General features: G+C 35.6%; 1 protein-coding gene across 1 annotated transcript in view; it reads right to left on the minus strand.

The window, feature by feature from the left end:
* LOC143668954 (histone H2A type 1-H-like) overlaps positions 1-14,304 on the minus strand; it is a 50,359-nt gene extending 36,055 nt beyond the window's left edge. Inside the window, exon 1 of the mRNA XM_077143566.1 lies at positions 14,274-14,304. Coding sequence (XP_076999681.1) covers positions 14,274-14,304 — 31 coding nt within the window. The remainder of the gene's footprint in view (positions 1-14,273) is intronic.
* Between the last annotated feature and the right edge of the window lie 753 nt (positions 14,305-15,057).

A 15,057-nucleotide genomic window follows, 5' to 3' on the forward strand; every position in this document is an offset into this window, starting at 1 on the left:
AAGGATTATGCACCCTAGAAAAGCTATGTTTTAATCCTGATCCAATCTTGTGGGAGTAACTTTCTTTTATTCAATAATGTAGGTTGGAAATTTTATTGGATTATCTCCGTGGAGTTGTGACTCCACCCATTACAAGTGCGTCTTGATTACTGGAATCCTTTAAAAGAGGAAACATTTTGGAAAAAGCTTGAGAGCCACGAGTGAGCACAAGAACCACAGAGCCCACACAGCCAAAGACCTTTGCTAGGAAGAAGGAAAATGTCCCTGGGGGAGCTTCGTGAAACAAGAAGCCTGCAGAGAAACCTAGCAGATATCACCGTGTTTGCTATGTGCTTTCCAGTTGAGACAGAAACCCTGACCTTCATTGGCCTTTCTTGAGTGAAGGTAACTTCTTGCTGGCGCTTTTATTTGGACATTTTTATAGACTTGTTTTAACTGGGACATTTTCATGGCCTTAGAACTGAAACTTGTAACTTATTAAAATTCTTTTTTTAAAAACTGTTCTAGTGCTGGTATATCACATTCCAGCAGCTGGTAAACTGGAACATTAGGGAAATGCAACTTAAAACCAAAATGAGATATTTCATACCCACTAGAATGGTCATTATTTAAAAGGTAAAATATAGCAAATGTTGGCAAGAATGTGGAGAAATGGGAATCCTTACACATTACTGTAGATGTGTAAAATTGAGCAACCATGTCAGAAAACATTTTAGCATATTTTTAAAATTTTAAACATAGGTTTACCATATGAACCAGAAATTCCATTTCCAGGTATATACTAAGACGAATTATAACATATATCCACAAAAAACTTGAACACATTGTTCTTAGCAGCATTATTCATAATAGCTAAGAAGTAAAAGCAACTTAAATGTCCATCAACTGGTGAATGGATAGGAAAAATGTGGTACTATCCATATGATGGAATATCATGCAACAATAAAAAGGGACAAATGTGGACAAAAAAATCATGATGAGTGAAAGAAGTCAGACATAAGGGACCATGTATTTCATTATTCCATTTCCATTAAATGTCTGGAAAAGGAAAATTATAGAGAAAGAAAGTAGATTAGTTGTTGCAAGGGGAGAGAACAGGGATTAGCAGTAAATAGGTATGGTGTTTTGAAGTCATACCCAAAACACATGTTCTTAAATCTAACCCATTTCTGTGGGTGTGAACCCATTGTAAGTAGGACCTTTTGATGAAGTTACTTCATTTAAGGTGTGATCCACATCAATCAGGATGGGTCTTAATTCTATTACTGGAGTCCTTTATAAGAGAATGAAATTCAGATAGAGAAAGAGAAAGCCAAGGAAGCAAGAAGCTGAAATCAGAGAAAGGAGAGATAAGCAGTTGCCACCATTTGGCAGAGCCAAGGATTACTGGCAGCTGGTCTTCAGGAAGAAAGCATCACCTTGATGATGCCTTGATTTGAACATTTTCCCTGTCTCAAAATTGTGAGCAAATAAATTCCCATTATTAACTTGACCCATTTCATGGTATTGGCTCTTAGCAGCCTAAGAAACTAAAACAATGTTCAAGGAAATCCTATTGGGTTGATGAAAATTTTCTAAAGCTGATTTGTGGTGATGGTTGTCCAGCTTGGTAAGTTTACTAAAACAAACAAACAAAAAAACCTAACAAGAAAACATTGAATTGTACATTGAAATGAATGAGTTATGCCGTATATAAAATATGCCTCAATGAAGTTGGAAGAAAAAGCAATAAAATGCAAAGGAAAGTGATAAACATATGAGTTGACCTAAATATTGACTGTGAAGAACAATGATAACATTAAAAGTAATACAGGGGAATTTAATAAGATGCACCCAAAGCACTAGACAAAAGATGAAAGGTTAGGTGAACTAAAATATTGTAACTGAGTTGTGTTGGTTATGAAGAGGCTGGAGATATTGGTCAACTTACAATTTCTGAAGTTAAATTTGCGTTTTAAAATGTTGTCAATTACTAAAAGAATAGAAATAAAAAGTAGGGGGGTAAAGGAGGAAATAATGAAAATGAATGACTCCAGTGAAAATTAGGATATACTAAAAGAATCAAGGAAATTCATGACAAATAAACATTCACAATGAAATACTAGAAATAAATCCAAATACATCAGAAATCAAAGTGAAGATAAATGGATTAAATTTGCCTGCAAGAAAACAAAGATTATTTGACTGTGAAATGAAATTCATATATATTCTGTTTATAAATGTAATGTCTAAGACTAAATGATACCAACTAAAAGATTACAAGAAAAGTAATGGAAACATATATTCCATACAACAACTCACCAAACATTGCTTCCCGTTCCAATTCCAATTTCAGAGAAAGTTATCTTTAATTTAAAAATAATTTAGAGAAAGTTATTTTAATATCAAAAAAGAACAATTCTTTAAGTAAACATGTCTTTATTGTTTTAGAACCTAATAAAGTAACTGTATTTATAGAAAGCAAAATTATTGGTGTAAATATGAAGAAAAAATTGACATTCTTAATTATACTGTGAGTAGTAAAATACCTCTCTTGAATGACAGATCAAACAGACAAATGACTAGACGGATTTTGAAGCCATGAACAACAGTTACCAGCTTTGACAAAACGGGCAGACATAAAACTCTTACACAACCACTATTTTCACCTTGCATACATGCAACATTTACAGGTATGAAACACAGACGAGGTCACACAGGATGTCCAAAACATACAGATGATTAGAAATACCAGATTCCCTTCTCCCAAAATATAATGCAATTAGAAATCATTAACAAAAAGATAATCTTTCCTCTGATACATTAAAACATTTAAAGAACACCGTAAAATGATAAAATCATAATAGAAATAATGAATTCCTGAAATTGATAAATGAATGTAGTGTGAGTCAACAAAAAAATAGCGATTTGCAAATAGATAAGGCAGTCATAATGTTCATATGGTTCTACTAACAGAAAAATATTCAGGAATATTCTTAGAAGAGTAATGAAGGAGGACTATCCAAGCCTAACTGTAAAATATTTCATAAAGCTACAATAATTAGAAGACCATGGTATAGAAATATTAGTGTAATTTACTATTCTAGAAATCAATTCAAATATATGAATAACCTAGTAATACATTAATAAGATAGATTTACACGTAAATGGGGAAAAGAAGGATTATTCAATAAGTATTTAATAATTGGAGAGTCATTTAGAATAAGAAAATATGGTTAGAACTTTCAACAGCAGAAATGTAGAACCTGTAATACAATTAGAATTATAAATTCTAATAAAATGAAATTAAATAAGGCCTTTTCAGTAAGAATAAAGTCAAAAAAATTTTTAAATATTATTAAAAAATTGGAACACATATGAACAAAGGACTAAGTTTTAAAATATAAAAATAACTCCCATAGAGCAAAATGAGAAAGACCAGCAATCCTATTGAAAATGGGTAAAGGAAAAAGACATTTTTCAGAAAAGAAAATTTCAAACATATGAAAGATGTTTGTCTTATAGTACAAAGAAAGCAAATGAAAATAAAACCTTTTTCACTATTCAGACTGAGAGATACAAAAGTTTGATAACACACTGTTATTAAGTGTAATAGATTGAATTATGACATGGTGAAGTTCCAACTCCCCATCTGTCGGTGTGGACTTCCTTCGTGAATAGGATCTTGGAAGAACCTATTGAGATAAGGTCAAATTGAATCAGGGTGAGATTCAATCCATTATGACTGGAGTCCTTATAAGCAAAGGAAATTTATTCACAGCGATTCAGGAGAAACCAGAGAATGAGACAGGTCATTATGTGATGGAGGCAGAGATACAAGCCAGGGAAAATCAAGAATAACTAGGAAATCAGCTTTGGAATATTACAGACTCCTAGAGAAAGCATGACCTGGAGATACCTTGATGTTGCACTTGTAGCGTCCAAGATTGAGACAATATATTCCTGTTGTTTAAACCAACCCATTGTGTAGTATTTGTCATAGCAGCCTTGGCAAACTAAGATAGTAGTATGTATGAAAATATACATTGAAATATGCCATCGGTGGATGTATAACCTGTTACAGCCCCCTGTGGAGAGCGATTTGGCAGTATCTATTAACATTGAAAATAGATACCTTTGATCCAGCAGTTCAACCTTTTAGACTTTCTTCTGCAACTACACTTGCACAAGTTGAGGTATATGCAAAGATATTCATTGCTACATTGTTCAGTAATAGCATAATGATGATATAGTATCAAACTTCATTTTTAAAATCCCTACTTCCTCACCTACCTTTACTTGAAAGAACAACAACAGATTATAAAAGCTAAAAACTCAATTTCAAGTCTCCCTTGCAACTAATGTAGTCATTGTGCACATTATGAACAAAGCAGAGGTGGCTGGTATGACATCTTCTCTTTTACCAACTTCCTGCCTTGAGAGGGAATAAAATGTCTGGATATGCAGCAGCCAGCCAATGATCAAGAGAAAAAGAATGAAGGTAAAAGTCAACAGGGTGTGTCTTAAATATGAGAATACATTTTAATTTATTTCAGCAAAAAAAAAAAAAGTCAGCAGGGTGTGACTAGATATATCAGTCACGAAGTGACCAGTGAACTGAAAATCTTAATGGCTTACAAAAATAATGGTTGATATCTTGTTCATACAACATCCCACTGCAGACTGGTTGCCACTGTGCTCCATGCTAATCCCTACTTCCGGACCTGGAAATATTGTGTTGTAAGATTCTCTTACTACATGTGAAGTGCTATAAAGTTGAAGATAGATTCAGATCATTTAAAAATGTGTATTGTATGTAGACCTTTGAGCAACCACTCAAAAAAATTTTTAAATAGTAGGTCAATAGAGGAGATATAATAGAGGAGATGTTTTCTTTTCTTTAGCATCATAACACTTTGAGAGCATCGGGCAAACTTGAAATATTCATTCAGTTATTGACCATTTAAAATGTTATCATAACATCATCACATAGATGCATGATTATCGTTTCTTAGTACATTTGCATCGGTTTAGAAGAACTAGTAACACAACAGAAAAAGATATAGAATGTTAATATAGAGAAAAAAATAAAAGTAATAATAATAGTAAAAAAAAAAATGTTATCATACATTCCTCTTGTGTCAGGCTGTTTGTTAAGAACGGAACTAAAAGAAAATGATTGCTACTATCTTCCAGGAGATTATATTCAGATAGAAAAAAAATGTGCAGAACTTAATTATAAGATATGACAAGGACTATATAGAGTGACTGATTCCGCCTAGGAATGTTTTTAGAAGGCTTCTCAGAGGAAGGAGTACTTGCAAAAGTTTTATAGGTGGGAAAGCATGTACAATAGGAAATATATATATATGAAAGAATGTGCTTGTTCAGAAATCAGGGATTATATGCTATAACTAGAGGAAAGACTCGGGTTTGATACCTATAGGATTGAGGGTTTGCAAGTGCTCTGGACATATGGTATGGTGATAGCAAGGAAGAAACAACTCAAGCGAAAGGAAGAGTTAGTGGGAAGACAAAAAGATGTGGCAATGAGGGAAAGAGAGCTGTAACATCCAGGGGTGGGGTGTGGGTATGGCAAAACCGAAATCAAAGTATAAATGAGGAGGGAGAATGGATATGCTTTGGAAATCGCACCTATGAGGCAATAGGGTGATGACCCTGGAATTGCTGAGTGAGACAGCAATAGTGACTGATTCAGGGCTGAATTAGTTAGGGTTCTCTAGAGAAACAGAATCAGCAGGAAATAACCATAGATATAAAATTTATAAAGGAGTCTCATGTAACCGTGGGAACATGGAGTCCAAAATCCATATGGTAGGCTGTGAAGCTCACGACTCCAATGAAACGCCTGGATGAACTCCACAGGAGAGGCTCACCCGCCAAAGCAGGAAAAAAGGCTGTCTCCTCTGAATCATCCTTAAAAGCTTTCCAGTGATTAGATTAAGAGTCATTGCAGAAGGCATTCAAATTACAAATGCAATCAGCTGTGGATAAAGCTGATGTGATCATGATTTAATTCTATGAAATGTCCTCATAGCAACAGATAGGCCAGCACTTGCCCAACCAGACAAACAGACACCACCACCTGGCCAAGTTGACACATAAACCTGACCATGACAAGGGCTAAATCATATCATAAGAAAAAAAAAAAATCAAATAGTAGTGGAGAAAAACCCAGACCCAAGGAAGAGGGTTTCCAGCAGAAAAGCAAACAGCAGAATGCAGCCAGCTTTCTGAGTATGGGGATGCTCCCTTCCAGGCAGCAGGAACCTGGGGAACCAGGAGATCCGAGCATAATGGATCCAGGTATAGAGGCTGTTATCTCGGGGGATAGTCAAACAAGGAGTTGCCCATGAGAGCAACCCCTTAGAAATGCAGCTGCTGTGTTTAGTTTAGGCTCTTATTAACTGATGTAATGGTTTCTTATTGATCTTGACAGAGAAATAGGGAAACCCTTAAGAAATGGGAGCTAACCTCCTGTTACTTCTTATGCACGCCACTTCATGTACCCTAGGAGAACATGGAAGCTCCAATTACTTTGTGCCTAGTTGTGGTGTGAAAGCATTTACTTTATTATCTTATTAACCTTTTTTTGAGTTAAAAAAAACACAAATTATTGCCTTCTGATATGGTTGGGTTCATGTGAACTTTGCCAGGTAATGATGTCCAGTTGTCTGGTCAAGCAAGCATTGTTCTAACTGTTACTGCAAGGACATAATAGACCAGAATGCTGATTTACTAAATCATCAGCACGTTGATTGCATCCATGGTTGATTACAATCTGCAGTCGGCCAAGGGGGCTGACTTCCACAATAAGTGATGTTTAGTTTAATCAGCTGAAGGCTTTAAAGGAGAAGTCAGAAAAGAGAATTTCTTCCCACTTCAGCCAGCCAGCCTGTCCTGGGGTATTCATTGAAGACCTTCACTGGAGCTGTCAGCCTGCAGCCCTGTGGAATTTGGACTCATGCATCCCCACAAGTGCATGAGACACTTTCATAGTTAGGGACATGTGTCAACTCGGCCAAGTTGTAGTAGCCGTTTATCTGATTGGGCAAGTACTAGCCTGTCTGTTGCAATGAGGACATTTCATAGGATTAGGTCATGATCACGTGGCTACACCCACAGCTGAGTCCATTTGTAATCAGCCAAAGGGGAGTGTCTTCTACAATTAGTGATGCTAAATCTAATCACAGGAAACCTTTTAAGGAGGACTCAGAGGAGACAGGCCCCATTCCTGCTTCGGCTGGTGAGCCTAACCTGTGGAGTTCTTCCAGACCCTCCATCGGAGTCGTCGGCTTCACAGCCTGCCCTGTGGATTTGGACTCTGCATTCCTGCGGTCACGTGAGACACTTTTATAAATTTTATATTTGCAAGTGTTCCCTGTTGATTCTGTTTATCTAGAGAACCCTAATATAGACACTTTTATAAATCTCATATTTACAGATATCACCTGTTGGTTCTGTTTCCCTAGAGAACCCTGACTACTACACCTTCTATCTTATAAGTGGATCTGTTTTACCTCAAGCAAGGATTAAGTGTGGATAAATTTTTTACACCTGTTTACCATTCCTCTACAATTTCTTAAAACACTGTGTATACACTAGGAAGGCTCTTAGCATCCTATACAGTATTATAAATCAAACATCAGGAACTTCCATAAAAGTGTTAAAATATGTCTCTCTCCAAATCATTGCTGTCTGGCACAGCCAAAAACATGGCTTAATCTCAAAATCATAGTGCTGAGTGAACAGGCCTGGCAAAACAGAGTACATACAGTATTATTCCATCTACATAATATTTTAGAAAATGTAGAATGTTCTCCAGCAGTTAAGTGTTTGCTTGGGGAGGGCAGAATCACCAAGGGGCACAAGGAAACTTTTGAGGATTACATTGATTATGGTCGTGGTCTCAAAGATGTATAAATTTATCAAAAATTCGGTTTCTTATATGTCAGTTATACCTCAATAAAACTGTGTAAAACAAACAAAAAAGATCATTGCGATCTTCAATTTAAGAAAAGAACCATTTCACATCTTCCATGTTTTCCTAATCATTAAAATCCAACCAGACTGCTTGGATTTTAAGTCCCATAAGCTAATATCTTTGTGTTTCTGTTACCTCATTATAAAATGAGGGTAATACTATCACCTAATCCACTAGGTTGTTATGAGAATTAATTGGCACGTTATAAGCACTCCTTAAATGTTGGCTATTGCTATATTATTATTTTTATGGCCATTCTTCTATATGCTTTTTTTTCTGCCTGGAACATCCTGTTTGTCTTTGCCTAGTGTTCGTATCAACTTTCAGAGTTCAGTGCAGCTCAAATGTCACTTTCTTGAGGAAGACTTCTATGGCTCCACCTTGCTCTTCTTTTCTATTTCTCAAGTTCTTCTGTGTCCCCTCAGTACTCACTCTAATGGTAATGAAGTGATAGACAATGGGATTCACTGTTTAGCATTCTATCAGGAATGTTCTTTCCTCTAAAACCTACCCTCTCCTTCCCTTCTGTCTTTGGGCCTTTACTCAAAAGTTACTTTTGCAAAGAGCCCCCTTCACTGCTTTAGTTTCCTGCCTCGTGTCTGTCGTCTCCATACAATATGCAGTTGACATTTATTATCTGACTCCCCTCAGGGATTGCATTTGTTTATTCACTACTTTAAACTCAGTACTCAGAGTCATGCCTGGCACATGGCAAATCATGTTGTCCTGACTTCTCTCAGGAAGCTGAAAGGAAAGCTGAGGCTATGTCCACTGGATATCCAGACTCTGGTAAAGCCAAAGAGTGGTCACTGTACTTAAATTCGACCAATTAAATGACACCTTAACTACTCATGACACTTTAACTCATGACACCTTAACTACTGAGTAGAGAGACAGGAGAATGGAAAAGATAGGGCTTAATCCCATGTATCCCAGCAATAGCACAAATTCTAAAACCTTATGAGGCTGCCTGATGCCTCAGGCTTCCCTTTGACCCTTGGAGTAGCCCCCACCTTAATGTCTTGGAATAAATCCACTTGTTGCTTGATCAATCCAGAGTTGATTTCTGTAACTGCAATCCCCAAATCCTCAAAATCTTCAAAATTAAAATCCTCTTAAGTTTCAATATGAGAAAAGGAAGTTGATATCATGGGCTAAAAATGATGGGCGTATTTTTTTAAGGAGATTTTCTCAAGAAATTTAGAGTACTTCCCTAAAATTCCTAAAACAGTGTTAAAGGGCCCAAAATATTTATTCTGCAAAGCATTTATAAAAAACAAAGTATGACAAAGGACAGACAGAAAAGGGGAGCTGCCCGAATTAAAGAATGTTTCTAATTAAAAAATAATGCTATGGCAGATTTTAAAACAGAGCCAGAAATAAGTAAATGTCAGAATGGATACTGCTTTAAAAAAACACAAGGGGGTTATAGAGAAGTGGTTTTCAAATTGTTTGGGACTGTATAACATACAAAAAGATTTTTAAAACTTTAGGTACAGCTTTGAACATTTTTAACTTGAAATGTAGAACTTTTCATAAAAAATATAAATGTTATTTTGCAAATAAAAGAAAATATTAAACATTTTATAAAGGAAAAAATAAGAATTGACTACAATAAGAATAGACATTTTATGAGGTGATTTGATTGTAATAAAAAGTTTTAACTGAGTAAGGCAGTATATAATTCACACCAAATCTAAATATGATCACATAAATTTTTTATCTGAAGATTTTATCAAGCGTATCTTGAAAATCATTCCAGCTTTATTTGAGACCACCAGTTCCCTAACCTGTCCTGCTTTAGTTGTTCTGAATTTAGGACATTCCCACTCGGGCAATCTTCTCCCATCATGAAAAACACACCATAGACAGCACAGAGAACCACCTTCACAAAGGCAGGTTAACCAGGAACTTAGGGCAGTAGATTAATCATTGAGGAGGCCTCCTCAATTACTTGGAATTATCCCTTTGTTGACAACCAAGAAGTGTTTACACTCCAGGCATCACGCCACAATGAGATGTGAGTGCCTTTCTTTTTTAAAGTTGTTTTTTTTCAAGTTTAAATACTGTATTTCAAGCAGTTTTAGGAAATAAGTTAGAACTTATGGAAGCTGGGGATGACCTTGGAAAGTCTTCATATACTACCAGTGTGTCCATGGAGCATGCAAAGTAAAAGGCCCAAGGATGAAATTCAACAGAAAATAGAAGATGGGCAATAAAGTAGTAGCACACAGATAAATAGATGAGGGATTCCTAACCAAAAACAAAACATAAAAACAAGCAAAAACCCACAAAACAAATAGAGCAGAATTACTAATTAAAAGATAATTGTAAGAATGCACGGGTGGTTCAGTGGTAGAATGCTCTCCTTTCATGCAGGAGACCCTGGTTCGATTCCCGAACCATGTACCCCCCAAAAAAAGATAATTGAAGGAAACACTGAGACTAGCTGAAAGCGAATTACTTATGATATCCCAGGAAATTTCAGGTGAAAGTGATTAACACCTTGGAAGATTCCAGTGAAAGTATGAAATTCCAGGGTAAAGAGAGAATCTTATAGCATCTAGCCTAAACATCTCTCTCGTAAAAGAAAAATAGATGGTGGGCAAGACTTCCTCATCATATTAGATTTTGGAAGAGACTATCAGGAAGTCAGTACTGACTTGAAGAAGAAAACTTTTGAAACAAATTCTATTCTGGCTAAATTAATATGTTAATGCATTAAGGCTCTATAATGTTATAATAGAGTATTAAGCTATTCTACGGCTCAGGTGCTGTATTATCCAAGTTCAAACACTGTGCCAAAAGCTCTTCTTTGAAATGCTTTGGGATGAAGAAGTGAGGGTAGGGGACCTGGGTCATAGAAAAACAATCAGTGTCCAAAACTAGGCTGCAGTGTGCCTGACACCTTCAGGGAATAAAATTTAAGGACCCTAAATTTTACACCCAAAGCACAAACAACAAAAGAAAAATAGATAAATAGGAACTCCTCAAAATCAAATGCTTCTGCACTTCAAAAGACTGTCAAAAATATGAAGAGGCAGCCAACTCAATGGGAGAAAGCATTTGGAAATCACATAATGGACAAAAGTTTGATATCCTGTACACATAAAGAAATCATACTACTCAACAGCAAAAGAAGAAACAGCCCAATTATAAAATGGGCTAAAGATATGAATAGGCATCCCTTGAGGGATGGGAGAAAAAATATGGAACTATTAAATTTTACCATCAGAAAATCCCTTAATACTGTGTTAAACTTCAGGGACACGCAAATCAATAGGCTATGCCCTCTATTGTGAGGCTTACTCTTGTGAAGCTTGTGTAGGAAGTGGAGAAGCTTACACTACCTATAGATATGCCTAAGAGTTACTTCTGGAGGAGCTCTTCTGTTGCTCAGATGTGACCTCACTCTCTCTAAGCCCAACTCCTGAAACCTAGAGGGCCCAGCCTCTCCAGAACATCAGATAGTCCCAACTCCCTGCTCCGTATTATTGACAGACCCTTCCAACATGAAAAAGTTAGAATGGCCATAGCCCAAACACCCCTAAAGAGATGGATAGAAAGATCAAAGGTGATGGTAGACTTATGCAGAGAAGATAGGATTTAACAAATGAGTATGATTGCTGAATCATTAAATTGATATCTCTTTTAGTCTCCAGTATCTTAGAGCAGCTAGAAGTAAAAACCTAAAATTGTGGAATTATAACCCATGCCAAACTCTTGAAATATATTCTACAACTAATTGTGGTGCTATGCTTTGAAATGTATTGCTTTTTTGTATATATGTTATTTTTCACAGAAAAGAAAAAAAGGTCGATTGTGATAATAGAAAAATATTTATTCCTTCTAGCTTCCTATATTTTGGAGCAGCTAGAAGTAAAAATCTGAAAGGATAGTATGGTAGCCCATGACAAACTCTGGGATTTGTCCTGTAACTGCTTGTTGAAGAGTGCTTTGAAAACTATTGTTTTTTTCTTTCTTCACCTTGTATACATGTTATGCTATACAATAAAAAAGTTAAAAAATAATTTAAGGTTTTTCTCAGTCTCTTGATGCTGAGTCTCAGCTCATTCCAGGATCTGTGTCTCACGTTGCCAGGAAGGTCCACACCCCTGGAAGTCATGTCCCTAGAATGAGCTGAGAATTAACATCAAGGGATTGAGAGAACCTTCTCGATCAAAAGGGGGAAGAGTGAAATGAGACTAAGTGTCAATGGCTGAGAGATTCCAAACAGAGTCGAGAGGTTATCCTGGAGGTTATTCTCATGCATTAAGTAGATATCACCTTGTTGTTCAAGATGTAGTGAAGAGGCTGGAGGGAATTGCCTGAAAATGTAGAGCTGTGTTCCAGTAGCCATGTTTCATGATGATGATTGAACAATGATATAGCTTTCTCAATGTGACTCTGTGAATGTAGAAACCTTGTGTTTGATGCTCCTTTTATCTACCATATCAACAAAAGAGTAGAACATATGGAATAAAAATAAATAATAGGGGGAACAAATGTTAAAATAAATTTAGTTTGAAATGCTAGTGGTAAATGAAAGCGAGGGGTATGGGGTATGGTATGTATAACTTTTTTTTCTCTATTGTCATTTTATTTCTTTTTCTGTTGTCTTTTTATTTCTTTTTCTAAATCAATGCAAATGTTCTAAGAAATGATGAATATGCAACTATGTGATGATATTAAGAATTATTGATTGTATATGTAGAATGGAATGATATCTTATTGTTTTGCTTGTTGTTAATTTCTTTTTAATTAATAAAAAAATAATAATTTAAGGAGGGACTTACTCTTACTCACTTACTCACTTACAAGCCAACATTTACATGAGCCTGAGAATGAGGCCCTCCTTAAGCATTGCTCCTTGGGTACCTCCCTTGCCTTGTCCTAGTTCTGGAACTTGAATTACATTCAAACCACAGTGATAAGCAAGATACCCAATAGGATGCAAATGTTATAATTCTTATAAGGAAAGTACTTAATGCAAAACTAAGAATGGGCTACGGTAATTTCCAAAGGATAGCAATGAACCCAAGGGGACTGTACTTGGATGAGATGGTAAAGCAATTCTCTGTGAGCCAGTTTCCTCAACATATGTAAGGCAGAAGCCAACAGTTGGCTTTTTTACTCCTTAGGTTATCAACTTGAGAAATAAAGCATGAAGCAAACAATGAATTTTAGGACACAACACAGCAAAATGTAGTTTGCGAACAAAAGTGGACTTGGAGAAGTCCCATTTAAACCTTAACCTCTTTCATAATTAAATAAAAATGAATGGAAAAAATGAACCAAGTTTTCAAAACAAAAATGTATAAAAGGGAAATAGGAAAACAAATAAATCACGAAGTGGTCTAAGGAAGAAGCAGAAAGAAAGAACACATGCATCATGTAAGAAGTACAAAAGAAGCTACAACCTCAGATACAGACAAAATAAATATATTTTGAAAAGACAATTTGATTAAATATTTGAATATCTTACAAATACCTTTTAAATTATGTATCAAATGGAAGATTCTCCAAAATGTTATAAATTACCAAAATTGATCAAAGAAAATATAGAATCCCTTAAGAGACTGATAACCATGAAGGAAATTGAGAAAATTATCAAAGAACTCTCCACAAAATGGATGTATGCCCATGTAGTTTCAAAAACAATTGCTTTTAAGCCTTTGAATAATAATGACAACTGTAAAAATTCATTCTAAATTTTTCAGACCATTGGACATTAAGGAAAGTTTCCCTTTCTTTTTTTTTCTTTATTTTTTGAAATTGGCACATATCTCATCTCCAGATATGATAAAGCCAGACAAAACACATGCACACATACAGATCATTCTCATATATCAATACAGAAGCAAAAGTGCTAAATAAATTACTAGTAAATCAAATTTTATGGTATATTTAAAGAATCCTGAAGGAGAAGATTGCTCTCCATTAAGAAACATATTGATAAAATTGATAATATTAACAGTCAAAAGAGAGAGAGAAAATTATCTCCTCACAAAATAGATGACAATAAGATATTTGAGAAAGATAAATTAATTTGCATGACCATTGTTAGAAACTATTGTTGAGGAATAGGAAAGTTGGGTTAGAGTTTCTTCCTATCAGCTCACAATGGCATCTCTTCTCTGAAGCCATGAGAAAGTGTGAATGGTAACTCTTCTTCATACCATCAGATGGGGAAAGATAACCTAAAAGTCTCTGTCACATAGATGCTACCTGTAGCATCAATTAGAGCTACTATACAGAAGTGGACATGTTAACTCATTGTTGTTCTTACCTCCTATGGCAACTGGTATTTCCAGGGTCATGGTTTCTTGGAAGCCTGAAGCTCCTTGATTTTGTGAATTTTGCCTTTGACTCAAAAGCTGACATTGTCCACTACCTCCCCTCGTGCTCTAATGCTGAGGGTCCAGCAAAGAAGGAAGAGGGAGAGGACCAGAAAGAACATGAAAGTAGAGGCCAGGAACCCTTCTCCATTGCAGGTCCCAATGCTCAAACCTGAGCCGAAGGGAGAGGAGAAACTTTAAAATTGATGAGGTTTAATTTGTTTTAAGTAAACCTCTTTTTTTTAACCTACATAAAAATGTAAAAATCAAGAAATGTTATATTACCAGCACCCCAAGAGCCACACCCTACCTTCCCATCACTACTTCCATCCCTGGCTCAAGGAAAATTACTAGATTGATTTTTTAACAGAACAGATTAGTTTGGGCTATTTTAAAAAACTCTATACCAACTTAAAAAAAATACTGTCTTTCTTTCACTTAATGTGAACTTAAGATCCATCCATGTTATTTGAGTTGTGATTTGTTTATTCTCATTGCTGTATGAACATAACATAATTTATTTACTTATTCTTCTCTTAATGGACAATTTAGTTGTTTACAGTTTGGGTTATTATGAGCACTGTTGTAGTTTTTTTTAATGAGCAGCTGCATGCATTTCTTAGTGAAATTCTTGAGTTACTAGAATGTGTAAAATTAGCCTTAGGACATTTTGCCAAGCAGCTTTCCAAAGTACTACTTTACACTTACCCACCGTGTATGTGTTCCAGTTACCCC

Source organism: Tamandua tetradactyla, chromosome 25, assembly GCF_023851605.1.
Source record: "Tamandua tetradactyla isolate mTamTet1 chromosome 25, mTamTet1.pri, whole genome shotgun sequence".
Classification (NCBI taxonomy): domain Eukaryota; kingdom Metazoa; phylum Chordata; class Mammalia; order Pilosa; family Myrmecophagidae; genus Tamandua; species Tamandua tetradactyla.